General features: G+C 46.9%; 1 protein-coding gene across 1 annotated transcript in view; it reads left to right on the top strand.

Moving 5' to 3' along the window:
• The window catches only part of LOC109563394 (aryl hydrocarbon receptor-like), a 50,755-nt gene extending 29,144 nt beyond the window's left edge, over positions 1–21,611 (top strand). The window contains exons 4-9 of the mRNA XM_070796502.1: positions 4,346–4,435; positions 9,401–9,527; positions 13,770–13,909; positions 14,819–15,021; positions 15,864–15,973; positions 16,144–21,611. Of these exons, the coding sequence (XP_070652603.1) occupies positions 4,346–4,435; positions 9,401–9,527; positions 13,770–13,909; positions 14,819–15,021; positions 15,864–15,973; positions 16,144–16,289 (816 nt within the window). The 3' untranslated portion in view covers positions 16,290–21,611. The remainder of the gene's footprint in view (positions 1–4,345; positions 4,436–9,400; positions 9,528–13,769; positions 13,910–14,818; positions 15,022–15,863; positions 15,974–16,143) is intronic.
• Positions 21,612–25,823: the final 4,212 nt, after the last annotated feature.

Raw genomic sequence — 25,823 nt, 5'->3', positions numbered from 1 at the left:
TAAAGAATCCACCTGTAATGCAGGAGACCCCAGTTTGATTCCTGGGTTGGGAAGATCCCCTGGAGAAAGGATAGGCTACCCACGCCAGTATTCTTGGGCTTCCCTGGCGGCTCAGCTGGTAAAGAATCTGCCTGCAATGCGGGAGACCTGAGTTTGATCCCTGGACTGGGAAGATCCCCTGGAGAAGGGAAAGGCTACCCACTCCAGTATTCTGGTCTGGAAAATTCCATGGACTACAGTCCATGGGATCACAAAGAGTCAGACAGGACTGAGCAACTTTCACTTTCACTCTCACATCTCAAAAATGAATACTTTCACAGCAACATCTAGATTAGTATTTGACCAAACTCTTGGGCACCATACCTAGCCAAGTTGATACATAAAAATGAACCATCACAGCTTCATATTTAATAACATTTTAAATGACTGCCAGTAAGAATCAGTTTCAGTTGCTGAAGGAAAAAAACTTGTTTCAGTTGCTGAATAAATATTTGACATTTTTTAGGTGCCCTTTAAGATGTTTGGCATTCAAGAACAAGTCAAATTTAAATAATTCTATTTTTCTAAAAATACACTAGACAAGGAAATGATGAAGTAAGACCAGGCATAAAATATAAAAAATAATAAATGGTAAAAATCTGATGCCATCCAAATAGAATAACTGATGTTTTCTCTGTTTCTTTGGTTGTGTATGGAGAATTGGGACTTCTAGACTGGCAGTGGGAAGAGCTTGGCAGATGGCCCTCTGGCCCCAGTTTAGTGTGCCAGAGGCTCTACTCTGGATGCATGCAGCCAGTAAGATAAGGCTCCTTCTCTCCCCAGTTCCCAATCTATGGTTGTGGTTTCACCCTATGAGTGGCAGGCTTCTGTCAGCTTGCATCACCCCAGCTCATTTTGCCAAAGCTCTGTTCCAAGAAAATATGGCCAAAAATCCTGGGCTTCCCTTCCCACATCAAGGCCCCATTTATAGGGTAGAAAGTCTGTCACAGGAATGGCAGACTGAAAATTTCCCCAACTCAGTTCCCTTTTAGTGGGGAGGATCCATACTCAAATGGTCTAGTCAAGATGATCAGAGATTACCATCCTTGCCTAAGACTCATTCATAGAGAAAAGATATAATTCCAGAGAAGTGGCCACCACCCATGGTCCCAGCACCAGTAAAGGGGCTCTGGAGAGAAATAGGCCATAAGAATAGGGAGTTCTGAAGCTCTCCCTAAAGGGACTAAATTAGTTTGGAACAGAGCTTGGGGAAGTTCAGTATAATGGCACTCTCAAAAATGATGGTAATTTTGATAGTTACCAATTCAGAGGGGTGAAATTGTAGAACAGCTAAAGTTTAACAGAGAAAATCAGGGAAACAGACAGCTTAGAAAAAGCCTGGAGTCAGAATAAGCCTCAAAACAGCAAAATCCTGCTCCTGGAAAGGATTCAACTATAACTGGATCACACTCAAGGTTATGCTCAAAATTCTTCAAGCTAGACTTTAGCAATATGTGAACCAAGAACTTCCAGATGTACAAGCTGGGTTTTGAGAAGGCAGAGGAACCAGGAATCAAATTGCCAACGTTTGTTGGATCATAGAGAAAGCAAGGGAATTCCAGAAAAACATCTACTTTTGCTTCAATGACTGTATTAAAAGCTTTGACTGTGTGGGTCACGACAAACCGGAAAATTCTTAGAAAAGAGATAGGGATATCATGGGACCAGATGCCACGATCTTAGTTTTTTAATGTTGAGTTTTAAGCCAGCTTTTTCACTCTCTTCTTTTATTCTCATCAAGAGGCCTTTAGTTCCTCTTCCTTTCTGCCATTAAAGTGGTATTACTTGCATATCTGAGGTTGCTGATATTTCTCCTGGCAATCTTGATTTCAGCTTGTGATTCATCCAGCCCAGCATTTTGCATGATGTACTCTGTATATAAGTTAAATAAGCAGGGTGACAGTATATAATCTTGACGTACTCCTTTCCCAATTTTGAACCAGTCCATTGTTCCACATCCAGTTCTAACTATTGCTTCTCGACCTCCATACAGGTTTCTCAGGAGACAAGTAAGGTGGTCTCATATATCTATCTCTTGAAGAATTTTCCACAGTTTGTTGTGATCCACACAGTCAAAGGCTTTAGCATTGTCAATGAAGCATACTACTACTACTAAGTCACTTCAGTTGTGTCCAACTCTGTGCGACCCCATAAACAGCAGCCCACCAGGCTCCCCCATCCCTGGGATTCTCCAGGCAAGAACACTGGAGTGGGTTGCCATTTCCTTCTCTGCAATGAAGCATAAGTAGACATTTTTCTGAAATTCTCTTGCTTTCTCTATGATCCAAAGAATGTTGCCAATTTGATTCCTGGTTCCTCTGCCTTTTCTAAATCCAGCTTGTACATCTGGAAGTTCTTGGTTCACATACTGTTGAAGCCTAGCTTGAAAGGCTGTGAGCGTTACCTTGCTAGTGTGTGAAATGAGCGCAATTGTATGGTAGTATGAACATTCTTTGGCATTGCCTTTCTTTGGGATTGGAATGAAAACGGACCTTTTCTAGTCCTGTGGCCACAGCTGAGTTTTCCAAATTTGCTGTCATATTGAGTGCAGCACTGTAAAAGTATCATCTTTTAGGATTTGAAATAGCTGGAATTCCATCACTTCCACTAGCTTTGTTCGTAGTAATGCTTCCTAAGGTCCACTTGACTTCATACTCCAGGATTTTCTGTAATAACTGCTTAATTGTTTGAATTTTTGTTCCACCAATCCATGTGACTAGGAATAGTGGTACATTAAGACGTATTTCCACATTGTTTTATTGCCCAAGCAATGAAGGGTGGGATCTAGTGTATCAGTGAGTGGAGGGGCTGGGCTTGGTTTACAAGCTGAAGAGTTCACCCATTTTAACCAGCAGAAAAGCAAAGCTTATGGAACCAGATAAACATACATTGTGAGACCCCCCAGGGGGTGCAGTGGTAAAAAATCCTGCATCCAGGGGATGCAGGTTTGATCCATGGGTTGGGAAGATCCCCTAGAGTAGAAAATGGCAACCCACTCCAGTATTCTTGCCTGGGAAATCCCAGAGGAGCCTGGCAGGCTACAGTCCATGGGGTTGCAGAGAGTCGGATGCTGAGTGACTGAGCATGCAAACTTAGGTTGCGGGGTGGTGGGACCCTGTAGAAGTCCTCTTCCCACTGCTCTTTATTTTCAGTGCAAAGTAGCCGGGCTGAACGTGATGACAGGGAAGGAGGTGTCAGAGATGTGAGGGGAGAGAGAGGGGTGTGAAACAGTCATCTAAGAGAACAGGAGACTGAATTAGACCAAGGAAAACGTAACAGAATGCTTAAGCAGCATCTGGGACCATCTAAGATTCAGTCGGGAGTGTAATGTGGAAACGTCATGCTCAGCTGTGAGGGTGCAGACATGGAGTGAACAGAAGGCTGAATTTAACCAGGTTTAGAACTCACCCAGTTGAGCTCAATGAATCAAGAGAGGAGCACAGAACTGGGGAGTGTACACGAAGCAACCATTACAATAATTGATATTAGCATACAGTAAAGGTGTGATACGGAGCAAGCAGAACATGGCATCCTCCAGCAGGATTACCATTACCCTTGTTGTTGTTGTCATCACTGTCATTTACTTGGAAATGCTGGGGGTGGTGGGGGATGGCTTCAAGCCATAGGTACGTGTTTCCTCAACATAAGTATAAAAAACTGTTTCCAACTGAAAGCTTAAAATTAAAACTCATCTCAACCACAACCAAAAACATGTTTTTCCTGAGGCTTGATGCCTCTTAAGACTCTCCTGGGAAAATGGTTAAAATTTTGTATTCCTGGGGTTTCCAACCGGGTGGCTGCAGGAGGGCTGGGAGGTGATGAGCTCCATTTTTACCCCCCGGCCAGGCGAGCCCAGCCACAGCCTCAGTGGATAGAGAGCACTAGTCTGCTCTGTCTCCTGACGAGGGGCGCTGAACGGATCAGTTGCGTCAAGAAGACAGATGAGAAGAGGAAAACAAAAAAATGTGTGTGTATTTGTTTGATTAATTGCGGTTCAGTTTGCAGTGTTCTCAACTGACAGAAGTTGGAATTTGACTCTGCTGTCTCAGACATGCATGTGCGCACGTGTGCACACACACACGCCCACACATATGCACATGCGCGCGCCTTTCCAGCAGAGCCCAAGTGAATGAGGGGTATTTGCACTGAGCAGCCTAGCAGGATAGCTTACAAAGTGACGATTCAGGATGTGCGCGACTCCCACACCAAAAGGAAGCTCAGCAGAAGCCCCTCCCAACCTGGGCCTGGCCTCAGGAGCTCCACCCGCCTGCACACTCTGAACTGAGCCCTCTCTGCCTCTCGCCAGGCCCTCGACGGCTTCCTCGTGGCGGTTACGGAAGACGGCTATGTTTTCTATGTCTCTCCCACGGTCCAGGACTACCTGGGGTTCCATCAGGTGAGTGGTTATCTTTCAGTTGAGTAGTTAGGGGCGAGGTGGGGCCACGTTATGCTAATGTCTGTGGGGTGACTGTAGGAACCTAGGTTTCAATCCCGCACATACATACTGCATGTCCCCACCTGAGCCTTCCCAAAACACTGGCTTCCTCAACCTGGAGGAAGGTGACCACACTCTGGGGAAAGGAGAATGACCAGGCATTTTGAAGTCTGTTGGATAGAAGGTGTGGTCACCTGAGTATCTCCTAAGGACCCTGCCACTTCTCCAGTCAGGGGGCTCCAGACCTTAAAACTGTCTCAGGTTCGGAAACTGAGCAAAGGATGATCACTTCTCATGGAGGTGATAGCCCTCAGCCTCCTGGGCCTCCATCCTCACTTCCTTTTATACATGTTAAGCAGCATCGCTGTTGGCTGCCCGTCACTTTTCCCTAAGGACATTGTGCTCTGCAACCATCTCCACAGCCCCAAGGCCCAAGGCACCCCTCTGGCCTTGCTGGTCGTCACTGACTAAAGCCCACTGACTTCTGGTCAATAAGTCCTGCCACCTGGCCTCTGGTACCTCATGGCTCCATTGTCCTGGTGGATGTTAATGAGCCCAGCCCGGTGCCTTCCTCTCTGCCATCTGTTCTGACCACACAGCACAGTCACCAAGCTTCTCAGGGGTGTTGGGCCCTCCACTAATGCACCTCCGTGGCCTTGGGGAGCACTGGCCCTGGCCTCCCACGGCATGTCACCTCTGGACCTGTTTCCCTCAGCCTTTTTTGTCCCTTCCTCTGCCTTCTGCCTGGAGAAGGAAATAGCAACCCACTCCAGTATTTTCGCCTGGAAAATCCCATGGACAGAGGAGCCTGGTGAGCCACAGTCCATAGGGTCACAAAGAGTCAGACATGACTGAGCACGCACTGCCCTCTGCCACCTCACTGGCCATTGGCTTTTTCCAGCTTCTAAGAGCCCGCCTACCCCCAACAATAAGTTCATCCCATTTCTTGGGGTCCTTGCCAGGGTGTGAAATTCTGTGTTCTGAGAATTCTGATCTGACCACTGGGAGAAAGGCGGTAAGCCTATGGAGCGGCTCCAAGGAAGTGTCTCAAGGCCAGAGGCCAGCCCTGGAGGCCCAGCTGCCCCTTGGAGGAGCCCTGTCTCCCAGGACACATTTGCCTCAGAGCCACTGCCCCATGGACTTCAGTGAACAGGGGCCTGAGGGCCAGTGGGAGCCCTGAGGGTTGTCTCCACAACCCCACTGAAGGAAGACATTCCATGCCTCACAGACCCGTTCTGCAGCCTGAAAACCCACCTGGCTAATGCCTTACTCACCAGGCGCAAGTGAGGGGCTTGATAAATGCCATGGCAACAAACGGTTTTCTGAAAACCAGGCAGCAAAAGGACTCAGGACCCCACTCTTCACCGCAGCACATTCCCACACAGGGCGCAGCCTGCCCACTAGCGGATCTGGGACCACCCACCCCCTACTTGTGATGAAAAGACACGAGAATTTTTAGTCTTTTCACTTTTCCTTTTGAAAAAGTGTCAGTCAGTTCCAGTCTGTGGCGGCTGCTTCTCAGCTGAAACTCTGAGGAGTTTTATTCGGCAAAACAGAACTGAGACCCTGAGCTCAGCACACTGACACCATCCACGTGCAACTTCCCAACGCACGTGTCATCACTGAGGACTAGCGTGATTGGGGAAGGTAGAGGAACAGGAACCCTATAAAATAAAGGGCTTCCAAAGGAAAGAAAAAAACCAAACCTGAGTAAAGCCCTTGATCTCAGAGAAACCCCTCGCTTGGTGCAGGGAATGTTGAGGGCGGAGCGAGGCCTTGCTGAGAGGCCTTCCTCCTCAGAGCCTGCAGGAGCAGAGGGCAGATGGCAGGACGAGTGAGAGCCGCAGGTAGGCAGGAGGGCAGTCAGGAGGGGAGGGCGGGGGGAGGGAGGAGTGGCCCCTGCCTCTGTGCACAGCCCCCCAACACCAGTGCTGGGTTTTCTAGAGGAAGGAGCACAAGCGTTTGTGGGGGCTGTGCTTTCCTGAGGCCCATTCACTCCTCCAGGCTCCGTTCTGTTCTGCCCTGAAGTCTCTGAAGCCTCCCTTGGTCTCAGCCCCAGGCTGCCATCGGTCAAGATCTCATAAACCTCTGTCTCCATTAACCCCCCTCAGGCTTTCCTTGTAACCTGGGGTCTTCCCCCACCTGAGTTTCCCCTCTGCCAGCCTGGAGGCCGTTTGGCCAGGCCCTTCCTTGTCTCTGTCCTTTCAGAGATTAGACTAGATCTTTGTAATATTTGTCACCATAACCACATACTGGGTGGAGATGCTCCTGCAAAGCTGTTTTCACAGAGTTTCGTGGCAGACAGCAGTTACATACAAGCAGCTGCTGGCAATCATGCTGTGTAGGCAGTGGGAGTGCAGGAGGAGAAGGAAAAAGTATGTAATTTATTTCAGATAGAAGTTGGTGGTGGCAAAGAGACAGACACAACTTAGCAACTGAACGGCAACAACAAAGGGTACAGAGACGCACTAAATTTTAATCAAACCTATTTTATTTTCAAGGACTACATAAGACTTCCCAAGGCAAACTGGCTTGGAGATGAACATTCTCTTTATGTGTAAAATACTTCCAAAATCTGTATGGAGACAGGATACTTTAATTCTGTTTCATGTTCAAGTCACCATACCAGTTCAGTTCAGTCACTCAGTCATATCTGACTCTTTGCAACCCCATGGACTGCAGCAAGCCAGGCTTTCCTGTCCATCACCAACAGCCAGAGCTTGTTCAAACTCGTGTCCATCGAGTCAGTGATGCCATCCAACCATCTCATCCTCTGTCATCCCCTTCTCTTCCTGCCCTCAATCTTTCCCAGCATCAGGGTCTTTTCAAATGTCAGTTCTTCACATCAGGTGGCCAAAGTGTTGGAGTTTCAGCTTCAACATCAGTCCTTCCAATGAACACCCAGGGCTGATCTCCTTTAGGATGGACTGGTTGGATCTCCTTGCAGTCCAAGGGACTCTCAAGAGTCTTCTCCAACACCACAGATCAAAAACATCAATTCTTCTGTGCTCAGCTTTCTTTATAGTCCAACTCTCACATCCATACATGACTACTGGAAAAACCATAGCCTTGACTAGATGGACCTTTGTTGGTAAAGTAATGTCTCTGCTTTTTAATATGCTGTCTAGGTTGGTCATAACTTTTCTTCTAAGGAGTAAGCGTCTTTTAATTTCATGGCTGCAGTCACCATCTGCAGTGATTTTGGAGCCCCCCAAAATAAAGTCTTTCACTGTTTTCATTATTTCCCCATCTATTTGCCATGAAGTGATGGGACTGGATGCCATGATCTTAGTTTTTTAATGTTGAGCGAACTTTTTAACTTTCTTCTTTCACTTTCATCAAGAGGCTCTTCAGTTCTTTTTCACTTTCTGCCATAAGGTGGTGTCATCTACATATCTGAGGTTATTAATATTTCTCCTGGCAATTTTGATTTCAGCTTGTGCTTCATCCAGTCCAGCATTTTTCATGAGGTACTCTGCATATAAGTTAAATAAGCAGGGTGACAATATATAGTCTTGATGTACTCCTTTCCTGATTTGGAACCAGTCTGTTGTTCCATGTCTGGTTCTGACTGTTGCTTCTTGACCATTTCTTTTGAGATTAGATTGGCATTTATATCCTCTCATCTCCTCTTGATGAAAATGGAAGTGGAGAGTGAAAAAGTTGGCTTAAAGCTCAACATTCAGAAAACGAAGATCACGGCATCCGGTCCCATCACTTCATGGGAAACAGATGGGGAAACAGTGGAAACAGTGTCAGACTTTATTTTTCTGGGCTCCAAAATCACTGCAGATGGTGACTGCAGCCATGAAATTAAAAGACGCTTACTCCTTGGAAGGAAAGTTATGACCAACCTAGATAGCATATTCAAAAGCAGAGACATTACTTTGCCAACAAAGGTTCGTCTAGTCAAGGCTATGGTTTTTCCTGTGGTCATGTATGGATGTGAGAGTTGGACCGTGAAGAAGGCTGAGCGCCGAAGAATTGATGCTTTTGAACTGTGGTGTTGGAGAAGACTCTTGAGAGTCCCTTGGACTGCAAGGAGATCCAACCAGTCCATTCTGAAGGAGATCAGCCCTGGGATTTCTCTGGAGGGAATGATGCTAAAGCTGAAACTCCAGTACTTTGGCCACCTCATGTGAAGAGTTGACTCATTGGAAAAGACTCTGATGCTGGGAGGGATTGGGGGCAAGAGGAGAAGGGGACGACAGAGGATGAGATGGCTGGATGGCATCACTGACTCGATGGATGTGAGTCGGAGTGAACTCCGGGAGTTGGTGATGGACAGGGAGGCCTGGTGTGCTGCGATTCATGGGGTCGCAAAGAGTCGGACACGACTGAGCGACTGATCTGATCTGATCTGATCTCCTTTAATAAGTGATGGAACAAACTTGGATCTCCCTGGAAATGAAATTTTTGTTCAAATTCAGTTGGATTTGGTCATCCAGAAGAGCTGGCTTCCAGGAAAGCTCAGCGTTCTACTTCAGCAGAGCTTCAGGCCAGCTCTCAGTGCTGTTTCAGTGGCTTCTGCAGGTGCTCCACCTCAGGCATCCCCCTGCTGCTGGTTTGTGACTCATCTCCTCGCCAATCACTCCTTCCCACTGACCCCAGGAAGTGCCACCCTTCCAAGACACAATACAAGGTTGTCCTCCAACACCATGGGTGATGTTTTCTGGATCTGGGGACAGCAGCAGCCTAGGAAGATTCTGATCTTCAAGATCAGAAGAGGGACGAGGGTTAGGGTGAGGGAGCACATGGCCAGCCACCAACTCAAGAAGGGGCATGGGCAGGTGAGGCAAGGAGGCCTAGGAGGATGTCAGAGGGGCTGGCATGGCTCAGGGACATGGAAAGCGAATAGGTCACTCCTAGTCTCAGGAAGGCAGGAAGCAGCCCCAGGAGGGTGACGGGGATTCTTGGTCTTTGCAGTCAGACGTCATCTATCAGAGCGTGTTTGAGCTGATCCACGAGGAGGACAGAGCCACGTTCCAGAGCCAGTTCCTCTGGCCTCCAGACACCACTCCCATCAGCAGAGCAGAGCAGCAGGACACCCACTGTAAGTTACCACAGCTCAGGAGAAGGGCTAGAACCTGAAACCAACCCTGTCTGTGTTTCAGTAGTCCCTGATGAAGAAATAGGACCAGGAGTTTAGACTTTCTCAGCTTACAGTACTGATCACGTACCCACTAAGCCTCAGGTACATGAGGGATGGAGTGGGGGAATAGGGCTAGGATCTTCATGGGAATCAGGTAGAGTGCTGGCACAGGACTCTGCATCCTCTACACCTTCTCACACCTGTGGCCTCATCTAATCCTCCGAGTGACTAGAAAACATGCACGGGGCATGACCTTCTGTTGTCTTTACACCAGGAGGATGCAGGAAGGGATATCCTGCTGTTTGGTTCCCCTGTGTATCCCCAAGGCCTAGAACAGTGCCTGAGACAGTAGCACTCAGTAAGGGTTAGTCCCTTAAACAAATGAATGTATGGATGAGACTGAGGTCTGCCCAGATGGATCCGACTGTGAGTGCCAAGACTCATGCTGAAGTGAACATTCTGCTGCCCAGGGAGGTGCATCCCTGAACAATGATTGAGCTGGTGGGGGGGCTCATATCTGTGCCTGGCCACATGTCATACTGCTGACTGATGGGATACCACAGGGAAAAGGCAACACTGTTGTTCACAAGTCAATGCCATTTTGTAAATCCAGATACAGGTCCACTCTCCAAGGATTTAGAGCACATTTAATGCATTCACCCAGCACTCAAGACTCTTCTGTTTTGTTGTGAAGTGTGGCCAGAAAAGAATGAAATATTCAAAAGACAGATGTTTCACTCGGGAAAAGAATGAAGTCATGCGCCAGTGTTTGCACAGTAATAATGATTTCCTTTTTGCAGTAGACAGCCTAAAATACTAAACAGGAATGAACTTACAAGTATGGTTGTACAACCTTGCGACATGCAGCTTTGTTTCAATTCGGCCTTGGCTGCTCTGATCCCAGTCCTGCTCTTGTTGAAGCTGCCTCCACCGAAGACAGTCCACACAGACTCCATCTCCAGAACAGAAAGTCAGCTTAAGTCCAGGGACTAAAGTCACTTGATGAAATACATCTTTTTTTTTTTTTTCTCTCCCATCAGATTATCAGCTCCTTGAAGGGAGGAATCTTGTCCTCAGTACTGAGCTTCATGCCTCTGTGTGGGCTCCTTCTGTGCCTCTACTTCTGTCCATTCTGACTGGCAAGGGTCACAAGGACAAGGAACAAAGATCTGAAGTTCAGACTTGTATATATTTCCTGATACTGCCAAGCTTAAATTATGCCCTTAACAATGAATACTCTGAAAGTTTGCATATAACTTCATACTTTAAATTTTCTTTTAATCCTTTACATACTTGCAGCAGAAACTGCTACTTACATACTTGTAGCAGAAACCATTCAATGGTCTCAGTTCAGTCACTCAGTCATGTCTGACTCTTTGTAACCCCATGGACTGCAGCATGCCAGGCTTCCCTGTCCAGCATTCTACCCATGTCTATAAATATATGCGTGGCAATATTCTTCAAAATAAAGATACAGGACTTCGCTGGTGGTCCAGTGATTAAGAATCTGACTGGCAGTGCGGGAGACACAAATTCGATCCCTGGTCTGAAAGATCCCATATGCCCAGAGGCAACTAAGCCCATGCACCCTAGAGCCTGTGCCCCCCAACAAGGGAGGAGCCCCTGCTCACCACAACTAGAGAAAGCCCATGTGCAGCAAGAGATCCAAGTCATCCAAAATTAAATTTAAAAACAAAATACGATAGTACTTTAATAAACTGAAACTGAAAGTCGCTCAGTTGTGTCTGACTCTGTGACCCCATGGACTATACAGTCTATGGAATTCTCCAGGCCAGAATACTGGAGTGGGTAGCTGTTCCCTTCTCCAGGGGATCTTCCTAACCCAGGGATCGAACCTAGGTCTCCTGCAGTGCAGGCAGATTTTTTGTCAGCTGAGCCACCAGGGAAGCCCTTAGTTTAATAACAGTGCTATATATATGCCAGATAAATGCCTAAAGACCGCACTCCTAAACCAAATTCAAGTGGATGTATGCTTTATACATGTGTGTATATTAGGGGCATACCATGTACTAGGGCTTCCCAGGTGGCTCAGTGGTAAACAATCCACCTGCCAATGCAGGAGACGTGGGTTCGATCCCTGGGTCAGGAAGATCTTCTGGAGATAAAAGTAGCAACCCACTCCAGTATTCTTGCCTGGGAAATCCCATGGACAGAGGAGCCTGGTGGGCTACAGTCGCAAAAAGAGTTGGACACGCCTTAGCGACTAAAACACCACCATGTGCTAGGCACTGGACTAGGGGCTTTATCAAATGAGATTAAGAAAGAACAGTAGTAAAATTTATCAGATCACACTCTGATTAAGCCTTTCCCTTCATTCTTCCCATTGAACGTTTAAGTTGCTAGAATATTGCTAAACTATTCTTACTCTTCTGCAGAATTTAAGTCTAGATAAATCAATTTTCATGTGACATAGGGAAAACTAGTATTACCAGTGTAAATATAATCTGACTTGTCAGGTTAAGAATTACAGAAAAATAGAACAGACTTGGAGTTTTCATCCTTGACTTCCTAATGAAGCATAGATGGTTCTTAGATGGATTTTTAACCCCAAGAGTATCCTCTTATTACCCTTTGAGAAGACTTGCTTGAAAACTCCTGGGATAGGAAAGAGATGAGGCTGAACTAGCCCCCACCAAAAAAGGTGAAAAGCAGAAAGTGCTTTTTCCTAGTAGATTACACGATCATGTCACTTTTCTGTGCACAGCATTTTCTTTTCCTTACAAGTGGCAGTAACTGACATTCACTGCAGAAAATAAGAATGAGAAAAATGTTCATTTCTACTCCATTTGGTTCATCCTTTCATTCAACTAATGTGTTCTGAGTGCCCATTACGTGCCAGGCTATGTTCCAGGCATTAGGCATAAAGCAGTGAGCAAAAGAGACAAAGTTCCTCTTCCAGTGGAGCCTAAATTTAATGAATAGCTATGTACCATTTCTGGTGGGATATAGTATCAAGAAGAAACTAAAATTAAGTAAGGAGAGACCAAAGTTATCAGGTGGGCATGCTGCCATTTAAAGAGGCATGGATAAATGGGAGTGAGCAGTGGAGGTGAAACAGCAGCAGAGGTGCAATGGCCCTGAGGCAGAAGTGCACTCAGCATAGCTGAGCAATGGCAAGGAGGCCACAGAGAGAGCCAAGGGGAGAACAGGAGATGGAGGAGCAGGCAGACCATGCAGGCCACTCTAGACCTTGAGGTAAGAAGTCAGCGCAGAGTTCTGAGCAGAGAAGTGACGTGATCTGACCTATTGTGCTGAGTAGAGGACAGACCATAGTGGGCAAGAGTGGAAGCAGGGACACCAGTTAGAAGGCTGAGGCAAAGTTAAAACAGGGAAAAAATGATGAGCATAGCAGCCAGCTTACGTAGAGGTTACAACATGCCAGGCATTATTCCAAGTGCTTTATATACATAAATGTGTTTAATTCTCATTACAACCTTGTTAAGTCAGATAAGAAAACTAAGGCCCACAGAGAGGTTAAATAACTCTCCCAGGGTCACACAACAGGTGAAGCTTCAGTCTTCATGCTCTTGACCACCAAGGTTTTTCCCCAGCTGATAAGGGGGAGATGTATCCCCAGACGATGACTGCCTGGCACAGTAAAAGTGGAAGTGGTGAGAAATAGTTGTTTCCAAGGTATATTTCAACAGTAGAGCCAATAAGGTTGCTGGATATATATGTTATGTGCTTCCTTGGAGGTTCAGATGGTAAAGAATCTGCCTGCAATGCAGGAGCCCCAGGTTTGATCCCTAGGTCGGGAAGATCCCGTGGAGAAGGAAATGACAACCCACTCCAGTATTCTTGCCTGGAGAATTCTATGAGCAGAGGAGCCTGGCGGGCTACAGTCCATGGGATTACAAAGAGTCGGGCACAACTGAGTGACTAATACTTAGGTGCATCATCCCATTTTTATCTTGATTCTCGTGACAACATAAGGCAGGTAAGCCTGCAGGAGTGCGAGGATCATCTGATGAGAGAAAGCCAGCCTGAGTGGCTGATCAATGTCAGTCTACTGGGGAAGAGGAAGCTTCACTTGGCCACAGGGCTTGTGACTCCCCATTGTCTCCACCCACCAGCTTCTTCCAAGACTACAGATGTCTCAGATGTGAGATGTGATAGTACAGATATACAGATGTGATAGTGACTTTTCTGATGAAGACTCTTCATTTGTCTCTGTCTTCCCAGCTCTACCTAGGAAAAAGTTTTGTCCACTCGGTGGCACCTCCAGTGACAGCCTGCAGCATCTGTCCTTGGAGGAACCCTCTTACCTTGAGAGAAACTTTGTCTGTCGGTTCCGCTGCCTGCTGGACAATTCTGGGTTTCTGGTAATCACACTGTACTTAAAGTGTCAGGAACTTCTTAAACGGATGCATGGCTCTGTTTGGATGGAAGGGTTGGGCCAGGCTTCCTCACCATCCCAGGAAGGCCTTCTGGCCTTCAGCTCACTATGATTTCAGAGGGTCAGACTGTTTAAGATATAGTTGTCTTTTGAAACTTCCTCTGCCTAGTTAAGACTTGGGATATATTTGCTTGAGATTTACACTTGTTACCTCTGGTAGGGCTTCCCAGGTGGCACTAGTGGTAAAGAACCCACCTGCCAATGCAAGAGACGGAGGTTCGATCCCTGGGTCGGGAAGATCCCCTGGAGGAGGGAACAGCAATCCACTCCAGCATTCTTGCCTGGAGAATCCCACAGACAGAGGAGTCTAGCAGGCTACAGTCCATAGGGTCGCAGAGTTGGGCACGACTGAAGTGACTTAGCACACACGCACGTTACCTCTAATACAGCCCAAAGTGGGGAATCCCAGGTAAACTCAGGATATTAACATCCACCTTCTTCACCATCACCAAAATATGCTATAAGCTAACAACGCCTACCAACTCCTGGAACTGAATACCCTCTCACAGCTCAATTAACTATATACTCTGCAGCTCTGTTCTTTTTTTTTTAAAGAGACTGCATGAGTCAGGGCACTGAGGGAGGACAGAGAAGCCATGAAAAATGATCAGGGCCTGATAAGCAGAACAGAAGAATGAGGAGGCTCCAAAACTGAGCATGCCTGTGCTCTGTGGAAAGGGGAGGAAGGAGGAAGCGATCCTGCCTGTTCAACCCCAAGGATACTGGACACTCTGAGTTCCAGAGGGGAATTTATGTCCACTGTTTTAGCTACTTAACATTCTCTTCTCCCTGCTCATTCATTATGTTTGGGGGGGTGGGGGTCTTCTTTTTCTAGGAGTTGAATTTCCATGGCCATCTTAAATTCCTCCCTGGGAAGAACAATAGCTCAGAAGATGGCATCCCCATATCTCCTCAACTCACCCTGTTTGCTGTGGCAACACCTCGCCAGCCATTGACCATCCTGGAGCTCCAAAACAAAGATGTATTTTTCCAAACAAAACACAAATTGGACTTCACACCTATAGCCTGTGATTCCAGGTACATCCCTGTGACCAGAAATCGTGACTCATAGAGACCTGAGAGTGCTTCGACTAGCTATGGCCAAAATCCTAGGTCTAGAACCAAAGGAACGCAAGAACAATTGTCCAGTCCTGTCCAAATGGGTTCCGCAAAGTGAGTCGGTAGGAAAAGTGGTGTTTGTAGGGGCAATGCAGCAGATTCTCCACACAGGAATATGGCGTTTGCGTCAGAGTGATGCACACAGCAAATCCTGGGCAATCCCTCAGAGACTTCCAGAAACAGATCATAGTGAAACTCCTAGAGGTCCCACCATGAAATCTAATTAACTAGGTTTGACGCAAATGTTCCCAGATTTATTTGACTGTTGATCTTTCTTGGGTAAACATCAATCAACAGGCTTCAGTACCAATGCCTCTTAGAACAAGTTCTAGAAAGCACTGGTTTAAGAACAGGTGACCCAATATATCCTTGGTACCATGACTTGCAAATTTTAGGGGAGTCACAGAGCCCTCGGATGAAAGTTGTGGAACTTGACAAAAAGTCCGCTGATTCTCCTATATGAATAATTTTAGATCCAGCGAGGTAAACAAACATAGGCTTAAAACAGTTTTGGAATACTTGTGTGGCACAAGGCTCTAAGAGGGCACCACAGCCTTTTCAGTGTGGAAGCTGCTTACAGGTCCTGCCCCAGCCCTGCTGTGGAGAGCTGCCCCCTCTGAACCCAGAGTGTCCTTAGCACTTGAGTCCAGGGTGAGATCCTCTGGGCGAACACGGGTCTTGCTTCAGAGGACCGGGTAGGGCAGTGAATGTTCCTTTCCACTTCGAGACCGGGAGGTCAGGCTGTGGCGTCTCTTCTGCAGAGGCAAGGTGGTCCTGGGCTACACCGACAGCGAACTCTGCAGACAGGGATCCGGCTACCAGTTCATCCACGCGGCCGACGCCATGTACTGCGCCGAGAATCACGCACGCAGTGAGTTTTGGAGGCACCCCCAGTCCACCCCGGGCCGGGCAAGCTGGAGGTTCCACACGTCTCCGGAGCTCCCGGCCGCCCACTGTCCCTCGCGCAGGGTGGGTTCCCAGGGTCCCGGGGTGGGCAGGGTGTGGCCCGGCTCCACAGCGAGCGTGCCTCTCTCTCTGCAGTGATGCGAACAGGTGAGAGCGGGCTCACGGTGTTCCGGCTGCTCACCAAGCGGGCCGGCTGGCTGTGGGTGCAGTCCAATGCCCACTTGGTGTTCCGCGGCGGCCAACCCTATTGCATCGTCGCGCGACAGCGGGCCCTGACGTAAGTGAGAGGCCCGTAGTAAACGAGGCCCAGATATTAGAGAAAGCAGGACACGAGAGTAAGTTAAGACCTAGATGTAGCGGAGGACTCTGTAGTAAGGAGAGCCGGAAGTGAGGACCCTGCTGGAATTGAGGGCCGTGCGCCCTGTGAGCTGGGCTCTTTCTCCTGCAGTGAGTCCAGCTACCTCTGAGGTGCTCCACATCCTGCAGCTTTTCTCCAGCTGTTGGACTTTGGACAAGAGGCTAGCATGACCCTCAGTTTCTCCAAGTCTAGAGTAGATAGAGTACTCCACTGGGGGTGGTCGTGGGGGTGAATGCATAGGAACCAGCGGGGGTTGGGATGCAGGCTGGTGGAGTCTGGGAAGCAGAGTCTGGCACGACAACTCGTGCATGGCTTTGGGCGCCTCTCCATTGAGCAGTAAATCCAAGCATGTACACGGACACTTTTCCCCTGAAGGAGCCCCACAGAGGGCCTTCTCTGCGTCTGCTCCCCAAGGTGGGCTTTCTCCACGTCTTCCTTGATCACCACTTCTCACCCTCATGTCTCTTCAGGCCGGTACCAAAATGGCTGCTCACATTGAGACCCTGAATGCTGGTTCCAAAGAATTCTTGGAATCTATTTGCCCAGAATTCAGTTTCGTATAGAATCTGCCATCAACGATACTGAAAGGATGTTACTGTGCTCCATTGCACTGTGCAGAAAGCTACTTGCCTGTCCTCAGAGATGCTGTTCCTTCAACCTGCTTTCTCCACTCCCTGTTTCCCTGCTCCTGTGAATCTGTGATGCGTGGCTTTGCGGGGAGGAGGGGAGTCAAAGGCTCTTCAGTGGGGCAGGCTGAGCACAAGACCAGGACACTTCCTGAGTAACACAGCATCTGCCCCCTCACTTCCAGAAGACCAGGGTTTCACGTTTAATCCTCCATGCCCACCTCTTTGTTGATCCACAACATACTTTGTAATGTGCATACAAATAAGAGTCTAGTTTCATTTTTGTTTTTATGTTGCTAGCATGTCAGGCAATAGAAAGTTCTCTTCCAACTTGTGAATCTACATGGCCGGATCCCATTTGGGTCTGTGACATATTTGTATAAAATGGATGGTCGAGATGCGAAATGTAGGGAATGATGAAAGAGCCCAAATAAGTTATCTGGCCCAGGTCTCATTAGCACTGTATTCTGGATCAGAGATCCAGTAATGCCAAAATATGCCACATATAACAAACTTTTCGGCCCCTGAACATGCAGCCTCACTGAGTAATATTTAGATCATTGGGAAATTCAAGATGTGTCCAACAACTTGGATTCTGAGCCTGATTCCACCCTGGCCTCAGAAAAGCACTTAGTAAATGTGCCTCAATTTGCTGCCTTGCAAAAATAAGAGGGTCTTAGTGCGCATTTTCTATGACTCGTATCAGCTGTGTTGTTCTTTGGATTCACTAAGCAAGAAGTTCAGGAACCAGCAGTTCATTTAGTAATGTTTGTTTCACTAAGTGTGTAAGGCTTGTTCTTTGTAGAAAGTGAAAACCATTGCAAAGTGATATAAAAATCAGCTGTCATCCTACTAAGGGAAAATTGTCAGTATGTTGGTACATTTCCTTCTGGTATATTTGGCACATATTTAAATTTCATACTTGAAATTATATCCTATATATAGTTTTATGTCCTGATTTTTCCACATAATAATAAGTTAAAAGCAATTTCTCATATCAGAAGTATCCATAATTATCTTGATAACTACATAATATATGAATACATTATGGCCCTTCATTAAATATTAAAATTTGGAAGAGTTTTTCATTATTATGGAGATACTGTGGTGAAATATCCGTATATAAATATCTGGTTGCTAGTCTGACTTCCTTAGAAGGAGTTTCAGGAGTAGAATTTTTAGGTCAAAGTGTTTAAACATTTCAAAGGCTCTTGATAATATTGTCAAATTGCTTTTCAAAAAGGTTGTACCAAATTATTCTCTGGCCAGGCTTAATGCTACACCAGTTTTAGCAAAGAGTTGTCCTAGAATCAGGTAGACAGAGCAATGAAGAGGCAGGGTGGCAAGAAACAGATCTGGATGGACATATGGAAAATGAAGTACCATTCGGGCTCCCCAGGTGGCACTATTGGTAAAGAACCTGCCTGGGAATGCAGGAGACTTAAGAGACTGCAGGTTCGATCCCTGGGTCAGGAAGATCCCCAGGAGAAGGGCACAGCCACCTACTCCAGTATTTTTGCCTGGAGAATTCTATAGACAGAGGAACATGGTGGGCTACAGTCCATGGGGTCACAAAGAGTTGGACACAAAGTATAGTTAAAGAGGCATTTTAAATCCACAAGGACAGAACAAAGTAGTGAGTTTGTAGGAACAGATTAGCCTTTTGGAGGATGGGGAAAATGAAATCTCTACCTCATACTGTTTACAGTGAGAATTTACTCAGTTTTGATTCTGTTTTTGTTTAAATTTCCTGAAACAGTTTTGCTGCTGGTAATGGTAAAGTTGCTCTTTTTGCATCAACCTTCCCATAAGTAAAACTACAGCAACATCTATAACTGAAATTTCTGGACAAAATGTTAAAAACAATAATAACCATTAACCATAGTCATGGAGAATCAGTGATTGAAAGAAGGGAATGACAGCGTGAGTTTACTGGGTTACACTGCTTTCAGTCTAGAGAAGATTGCACTTGGGCTGGACAGCTAAAAACTCGAATAGGAAACTTATGGTCTTAATGACACTAAAACCAGACAGCAAAGACAATAGTAATTGCAGCAGCATCAAATGAAGAAATAAAAACTTTCTATTTTTAAAAATTTCTTTCCATTAGAAAGAGAACCAGAAAGGAGGAGCCCTCAAATTCTGTGGATAAACTCAGTTCAAATCTCTGCTGACCCCTGAACCATGCATGTGTAGGTTAGAATTCAAGCTGCCAACTTTAAGGCCAAAAGAACTGAAGAAAGATCTCAGCTGTCAGCCATGACACAGGAAACAGAGTTCGCGTTTTCAGTGTAGCCAAGTTAAGTAAAACAAAAATATCCCTGATCTTTGGAAGAACATAAAATAATCCATATCTACAATATGTTTTCACAATGTCCATATAAAACCCAAAATTGCTTATCGTTTGGTTAAGAATGAAGTCCAAAATTACTAGATATATGAAGAAACAGGAAAGAAAGTCTCAAAAGTAATAGAGATCAACCCTAAGATGACTCAGATGTTAGATAAGAATTTCATAGCAACTTTATGCTTGTGGACACAAAGGAAAACATGCTTATGATGAGTGAAAAAATAAGAATTCTCAGCAGAAGACTAGAAACTGTAAAAAACAGAAAAATTTGAATAGTGTCTATAGTAAAAGTTCAGATGACAGGAAAATTTGTGAACTTGAAGCTAGACTGATAGAATTATCCAATCTGAGTAACAAAAAGAAAAAAATGATTGAAAAAATATATAATCAGTCTCAGAGATCTGTGCAACAATGCCAAATGGTCTAACATATGGTTAAATCAAATCTCTGAAAAGTAACAGAGAGAATGGGCAGAAAAAAATATATATGTATATATAATTTTCATTTGAGTATTTATAATGTGCATATATACATATATTAGAAGAAATAATAATCAGAAACCTCCCCAATTTTGTGAAAGCTTTAACTTTACAGATTCAAGAACTTCAGTGAATTCCAAGCAGTATAAATACAAAGAAAACCACAATAAGGCATATTCTGGTGAGACTGTTGCACACTAAAGATCAAGGGAAAACTTTGAAAGCAACCTAAGATAAGGGGCACATTAAATATGGGGAACAGTGATTTAAATTACTGTGGACTTCTCACCAGAAACAATGGTAATCAGAAGATATTAGAACAATATCTTTAAAGTTGACATTTTTTAAAATGTCAACTCTGAATGTTATGACCAGTAAATATACCCTTTAAGAATGGTAGCTAGTAAAGGTATTTTCCTTTAAAAAAAAATAAGCTAAGAATTTATTACCAGAAATGCTGAAGGAAAGGTGTCAGACTGAAGGGAAATGGCACCTACCAAAGCCTTGAAGCTGAAAAAGGAATGGAGAGAACAGGAGATAGTAAACATGTGAATAAACATAAAATTATTTCTCTCTTTTTTTCAAAATACATGTGACTGCTTAAAGTCAAAAACATAGCATGAAATTTTTTACATGTGGATATAATATAGATGACAACTTAGCATAAAAGAGGCGTGTTGAGAGCGCATGAACTACATAGTTGCAGGGTGCATATATTTTATGTAAAGTGGCACAAGATTAATTATAAGTAGACATCAAAATGTTAAGGGTGTATATTGTAATTCCTAGAGCAACCATGAAACGTATAAGGCAAAAGATACAGCAAAAAACCCAGTGTACTCCAAAAAAATTCATGTGCCTATGCAGAAAAGCCATGAACAAAGAAACAACTTCCCCCCAAAAAAGAGGGTACAAACAGAAAGCAAACAGCAATATAGAAGACCCAAATTAGGCCTGTCAGTAAATCTATTAAATGTTAATGGATAAAACACTGCAATTAAAAGATAAAGATTGTCAGAATGGGCAAAACAGCAGCACTGAACTGTATGTCTTCTACAAGACACACATTTTAAAATAATGACATGAATACATTAGAAATAATCAGATGTAAAAAAAAAAGATATGTAATGCAAACAATAAGCACCAGAAAGCCAGAGTGACTGTAATAATATCTGACAAAGTAGAGTTAAAGACAAAGGGCATGAGCAGAGATCTTTAGATAAGTACTAACTTCTCTAAAGATCCCTCCAGCCTGTGCCCACGCCATGCTGGTCAGCTTCTGTGAAAGACACTCTATTTTAGCTGGATCAGTTTTCTTTTGTGGGACTCCAAACCAAATGTGAGATTCCAGGTGGAGTCAGGCTACTGAAGGAAGGCTCTCCTTGCTAAGCATAGTGTTCCATGACAGTTGGGGCAGCCTTCGAGCAGACATGAACCATGAATCTCTTGGAAAGGGAGAAAAAGGGAAATTTTTCCCTGGTGAGAAAAGTTGTATGTATGCATTTGTGTAATGCTTTATTCTTTTCAAAGTAAACTTGACGTTTAGGGAATTCTACATGGATTTCTAGAATATTCATTCCAGAAATGAGCAGTTTCCTCTGAGACCACATGTATTTCAGAATCCAAAACTATACTCCAAAAAATACAAGAAAGAAGCAAATTCAGTGTTAGGGCTGCTTCCTTGGGTGTAAAAACTAGAACAGAGGATACCCTGCCTCTAGTTCATCTGTTTTTCTTAGCCACTGCTGCCTTCTGGCCAGGGCCCCCTTTCTCATTCGTACACTGATTCCCCAATTCGGTCTTGTGTTTTCTTAACCACAGGGATGTAGAGGGGGAGGATCACCTGCATAAGCGAGCCCTGCAGGGGCCGTTCACCTTCACCACGGGGGAGGCCATCCTGTATGAGAGTAGCCTCCCCGGCCCCCTGACTGGCCTCCCAGCCAGGAAGAGGACCAGGGCAACGAAGGGCCCCCCCACTGACCAGGGCCCTGTGTGCACAGGCTCTCTCCTTGGAGCTACGAGGCAGCAAGATGAATCTGAGTACTTGTCCTGCCTGGCCCCAACCTCTCAAGGCTCAGCTTTGGAGAGGTGGGGGTCTCATGACAAATGTGAGGACAACCAGGAGAAAGAGGAGGAGAAGGGAGACCGCTCCCTGCTGACCCTCATCGAGCGCCTGCTGGAGAAGGACGTGGAAGAACAGCTCGACCTCTGCTCCACCCTACAGCATCTGGGTGTCACGGACCTTGACCAGAGTCTGTGGGGAAAGAACCTTCTGAGGGCAGACGCAGACACTGCAGGGTCTCAGACCTGCTGCCTGCTGCCTCCCAGCCAGGAAAGGGGCCCCCACAGCCAGGAGGAGGCACTTTCTCATGGCAATGTGGGCTCGCCCCTACCAGCCAGCACAACTGCTCCACAGACCCCAAAGCCCCGGTCTTCTCTGGACGCAGGCCAGCCAGCCATGGCGGTAACTCCACCTCAGAACAGAGGCGCAGCGCCTAGCTACGTTCACGCGCACACCCAGCATTGTTTCACCTCCAGCTCCACACTCCAGAGCCCTCCATGGTGGCAGCCTTGGCACAGCCAGGTGGCCCCTCTCGATCTGGGAATGTTCGAGAAACCAACACCATTTGACCTTGTCTCACTGCCTGAGGCCTCCAGCCCGAGCCAGTCAGCCCAGCTGTTCCAGTCAAACTGCGCACTTTCACTCCCTTTAGGACAAAATGTCCCTGGACACCTGGCTCAACCAGGCCTTGGGAGTCTGGATTTTTGCAAAGAATCCTTTCCCTGGACACCGTCACAGAGTAGTCAGTGCCAGGGGCCCCTGAATGCCTCAGACACCACATCTTTTGCCAATCCATGTGGCACCCATTCCTTGGACAGCATTTGGGATTCTCGTGTCCAGGGCCAGCCAGTAGTGGTCCCTGTGGAAGTGGGGGCAGAGCAGGGAGCAGGAGAGGCCCAGCCTGACCCCTCAGCCCCTGTGGTCTACCACAGCTGACCCTTGCCTTCGGTGGCGAGGGCCAGCCGGTGGCATTCCTCCCAGATTGTGCACGCGTCAGCCCCTAGTGGCACATGGGCACTTGGTCCACCACAGGATACACCTGGGAGTCAGGAGCAGCCACCCCATTTCCTGGCAGGGAGTCAGCTCTCAGGGCGCCCTGCCTATCCTCCCCAGGCACTTCTGCATGGACCCTTGGCTCCCCAGGGCTCTTACAGGGCAGACCTAGGCCCGGGCACCAGGCAGCATCAGTGGGTGCAAATGGGGCTGCAGACCCAGGAACACTGCGGGCAAGTGAGAGAAGAAACACCAAGTGCCCAGCACCTGGGCGGCCACCTGAAAGATGCCGGTCCCCAGGCCCTGCAGCTAAGCCCCTTCCTGTCCTTGGAGAGCAGCCCCCCAGGCACAGGAAGAAGCCAAGGCAACAGCCCGGCTGAGCCCACAAGGCAGAGCAAGGACAGGCTGGCCATCCCAGCACCGAGTGCTGTGGGCCGACACCGGATGCAGTCCAGGCCAGCCCCGCCTCCCTGCCCTCCTGATCCAGCCTGGCCACCCCCTCCATGCAGAGCAGCCACAGCCTCCAGTCCCAGGTAGGTATTGCATTCGGAGCCCCAGGGACCTGCGGGCAAATCTGGACAGCAGGGGAGGTGACTGGGCTGGCCAAGTGGGGCCTGGGCACGAGGCTGCTGTGAGACTCCAGTGCAGGGACACATGAAGGGACATTGCAAACATAAGCAATCACTGTCCGTGTTGGTCAGTGAGGCATGTGGTGGCAGGAACAGCTGGACCCCTGGAAAACCCTGATGATAAGCCTGAGCCCTCCAGCTGCCTTCCCTTCCCTCCGTGGTGTCTCCTGAACCATCAGTGAGCCCAGCTTTGGACACCCAGAGCTTGAGTTGATCGTGAGTATTTTGAATTCAGTGCCCACTTTTGCTCTGCTCTCACCTCCTGGCACCACTTCCTGTGCCCGCGAGAGGTTACCACAGGAGCACTGCTCCTTTACCTAATGCTCCACACACTCTGATTGTCACATAACTGTCACTTAACACCCTTAAACGCAGCTTTGGGTGCAAGTCACACTGTGTGACCTTTCTGCCTCCCACAGGGGAGCGAGTACTCAGGTTTTCCGTGATACCATGATGCCCTCGGGGCTAAGGTTGCCCTGTGGAGCTGCACTTGGTGCTCCCTCACCCCACTACCCCCCACTCTCTTCTGGGTTTTCTGCCCCTTTTTCACGTCACACAGCCAGCCCTCACTTCTGCAGCTCTCAGGCTCCTGTGTCTCAGGGGCCCTGTGCTCACACCCCTTTCCCTCTGTCATAGGTTAGAAAGTCAGAAGACCAAATTTGTTAGACTTACATCGAAACCAAAGCAGATTCCTAATTAAAGCCTCAAATTTGCATCTTTTATAAGCAAGTGTCAATTTTAGTTACTTGGACTAACCCTCATCTTATGTAATTTTGTTCTAACTTAATAGTCCCCATTTTCCTAACAGCCGTGTCATCAGAACAAAGCACACAGCATCATGGCCCTTAGGGCTCCAGGCCCAAAAGGAAGCACGTTTTCCTCCAAATTCTGACTTAGAGGGACAGCATCATGCTTTGTACCCAGTGTCTGTGGATGTGATTGGGGGCCTTAACTGCTGGCATTTTCCCTGGAATTGAAGTATCTTAAAGTTTCATCTCTTGGTGAATATCTGACTTCTTTCTATGTGTATAAATACACATATCTGAAAGCTTATTCTCTAGATCCCAAAGATATTTTTTTTCCTTCATTTTATTTTGTGCACTTCATACTCAAAAAGTATACAGAATTATCTTCTTTGCTTAAAAAGCAATGTCCAAATCACAAAAAATGTTAACAGGAAAGGGACATAGTGAGGATCCAACCTCCCAGACCAGTCCCAACATTTGCCTGAAAGGGTCCCCAAGCCCTGAGGTTTGGCAGCCACATTTCTAGGCTCAAGGCTGAGGCTCAGCACCAGATAGCCTATCTGTTACCAGGGCCATCCAGTTGTGTGGTTCCTACAGCACGGGGACACGCTGATGGCCTCTAAGAAAAAGGGATGTGTGGCCCATGAAAGGGCTCAGCTGTTCCCCAGGGTCGTGCGCAGGAGTTGTAGCCCTCCTGGGGGACAGGCTTGGGGACACTGTGGACAGGGGATCCAGGCAGGGGTACAGCCTCCTTGGGGGCCTCTCTCTCACAGCAGAGCAAGAGAGGAGAAGTCGGCAAGGCTCAGGCTACTCCTGCTTGTCCTCCCACAAAGGGTTCATAATGGACAAGGCTTAGGGAGCACATCCACCTTCTCCTGTGGCTTGAACCACAGGACTCATTGTTCAGGAGCTGAAATGGACCTTTGATGTCATCAAGTATGACTCCACCACCTGACTTGCTCACCTCTGTCACCCTGAACCTGGCCCTGGAGGTGCATAATGAGTGTCTGTTGCGTGTGAGAACAAGTGACTGTGCAGGTGAAGAGACCACAGAACTGAAACACCAAAAAGCCAGGGACCTGTCCATTCCAGAGCTGGCTGAGTCCACCACCAGTTGCCAGAACCACATGACCTTCATGTGTCAGGGAGCCAGAGGGAAGCCATCATGCTCCTTCTCTACAGCACTGGATGTGCTGGTCATTGTGCCAGGCAATGTTGTGAATGGGAACTCTGCCACTGAACTCTTGGACCCAAAACACCTAGCCATCAACTAAGGCCTTGCAACCCGACAAATGAGAGAAAACAAACACAAAAATACTCAAATGTTTCAACCTTCTGTCTCAAGCCAAAAAATACAGCCTCCCATCGTGGGCTAAGGTGAAATTCTCTAACCTCATGTAGGGTCTGTTTGTGGGGAACACCATGTCCTAACAGACAATGGTCTGTCTGGACTACTTTTTGTGTTTTTCTCTGTCCAAAGAAAGCAGTTTAATCAACACTGGCACATGTTCTTGAACACTCTGAGGCCTGCCATGATGTGAAGACTTGTCCTTTGGTGGGATTTTCAGCTGG

Source organism: Bos indicus, chromosome 1 (assembly GCF_029378745.1).
Source record: "Bos indicus isolate NIAB-ARS_2022 breed Sahiwal x Tharparkar chromosome 1, NIAB-ARS_B.indTharparkar_mat_pri_1.0, whole genome shotgun sequence".
In the NCBI taxonomy this organism is placed as follows: domain Eukaryota; kingdom Metazoa; phylum Chordata; class Mammalia; order Artiodactyla; family Bovidae; genus Bos; species Bos indicus.
This window is presented reverse-complemented; position numbering and strand designations above follow the sequence as displayed.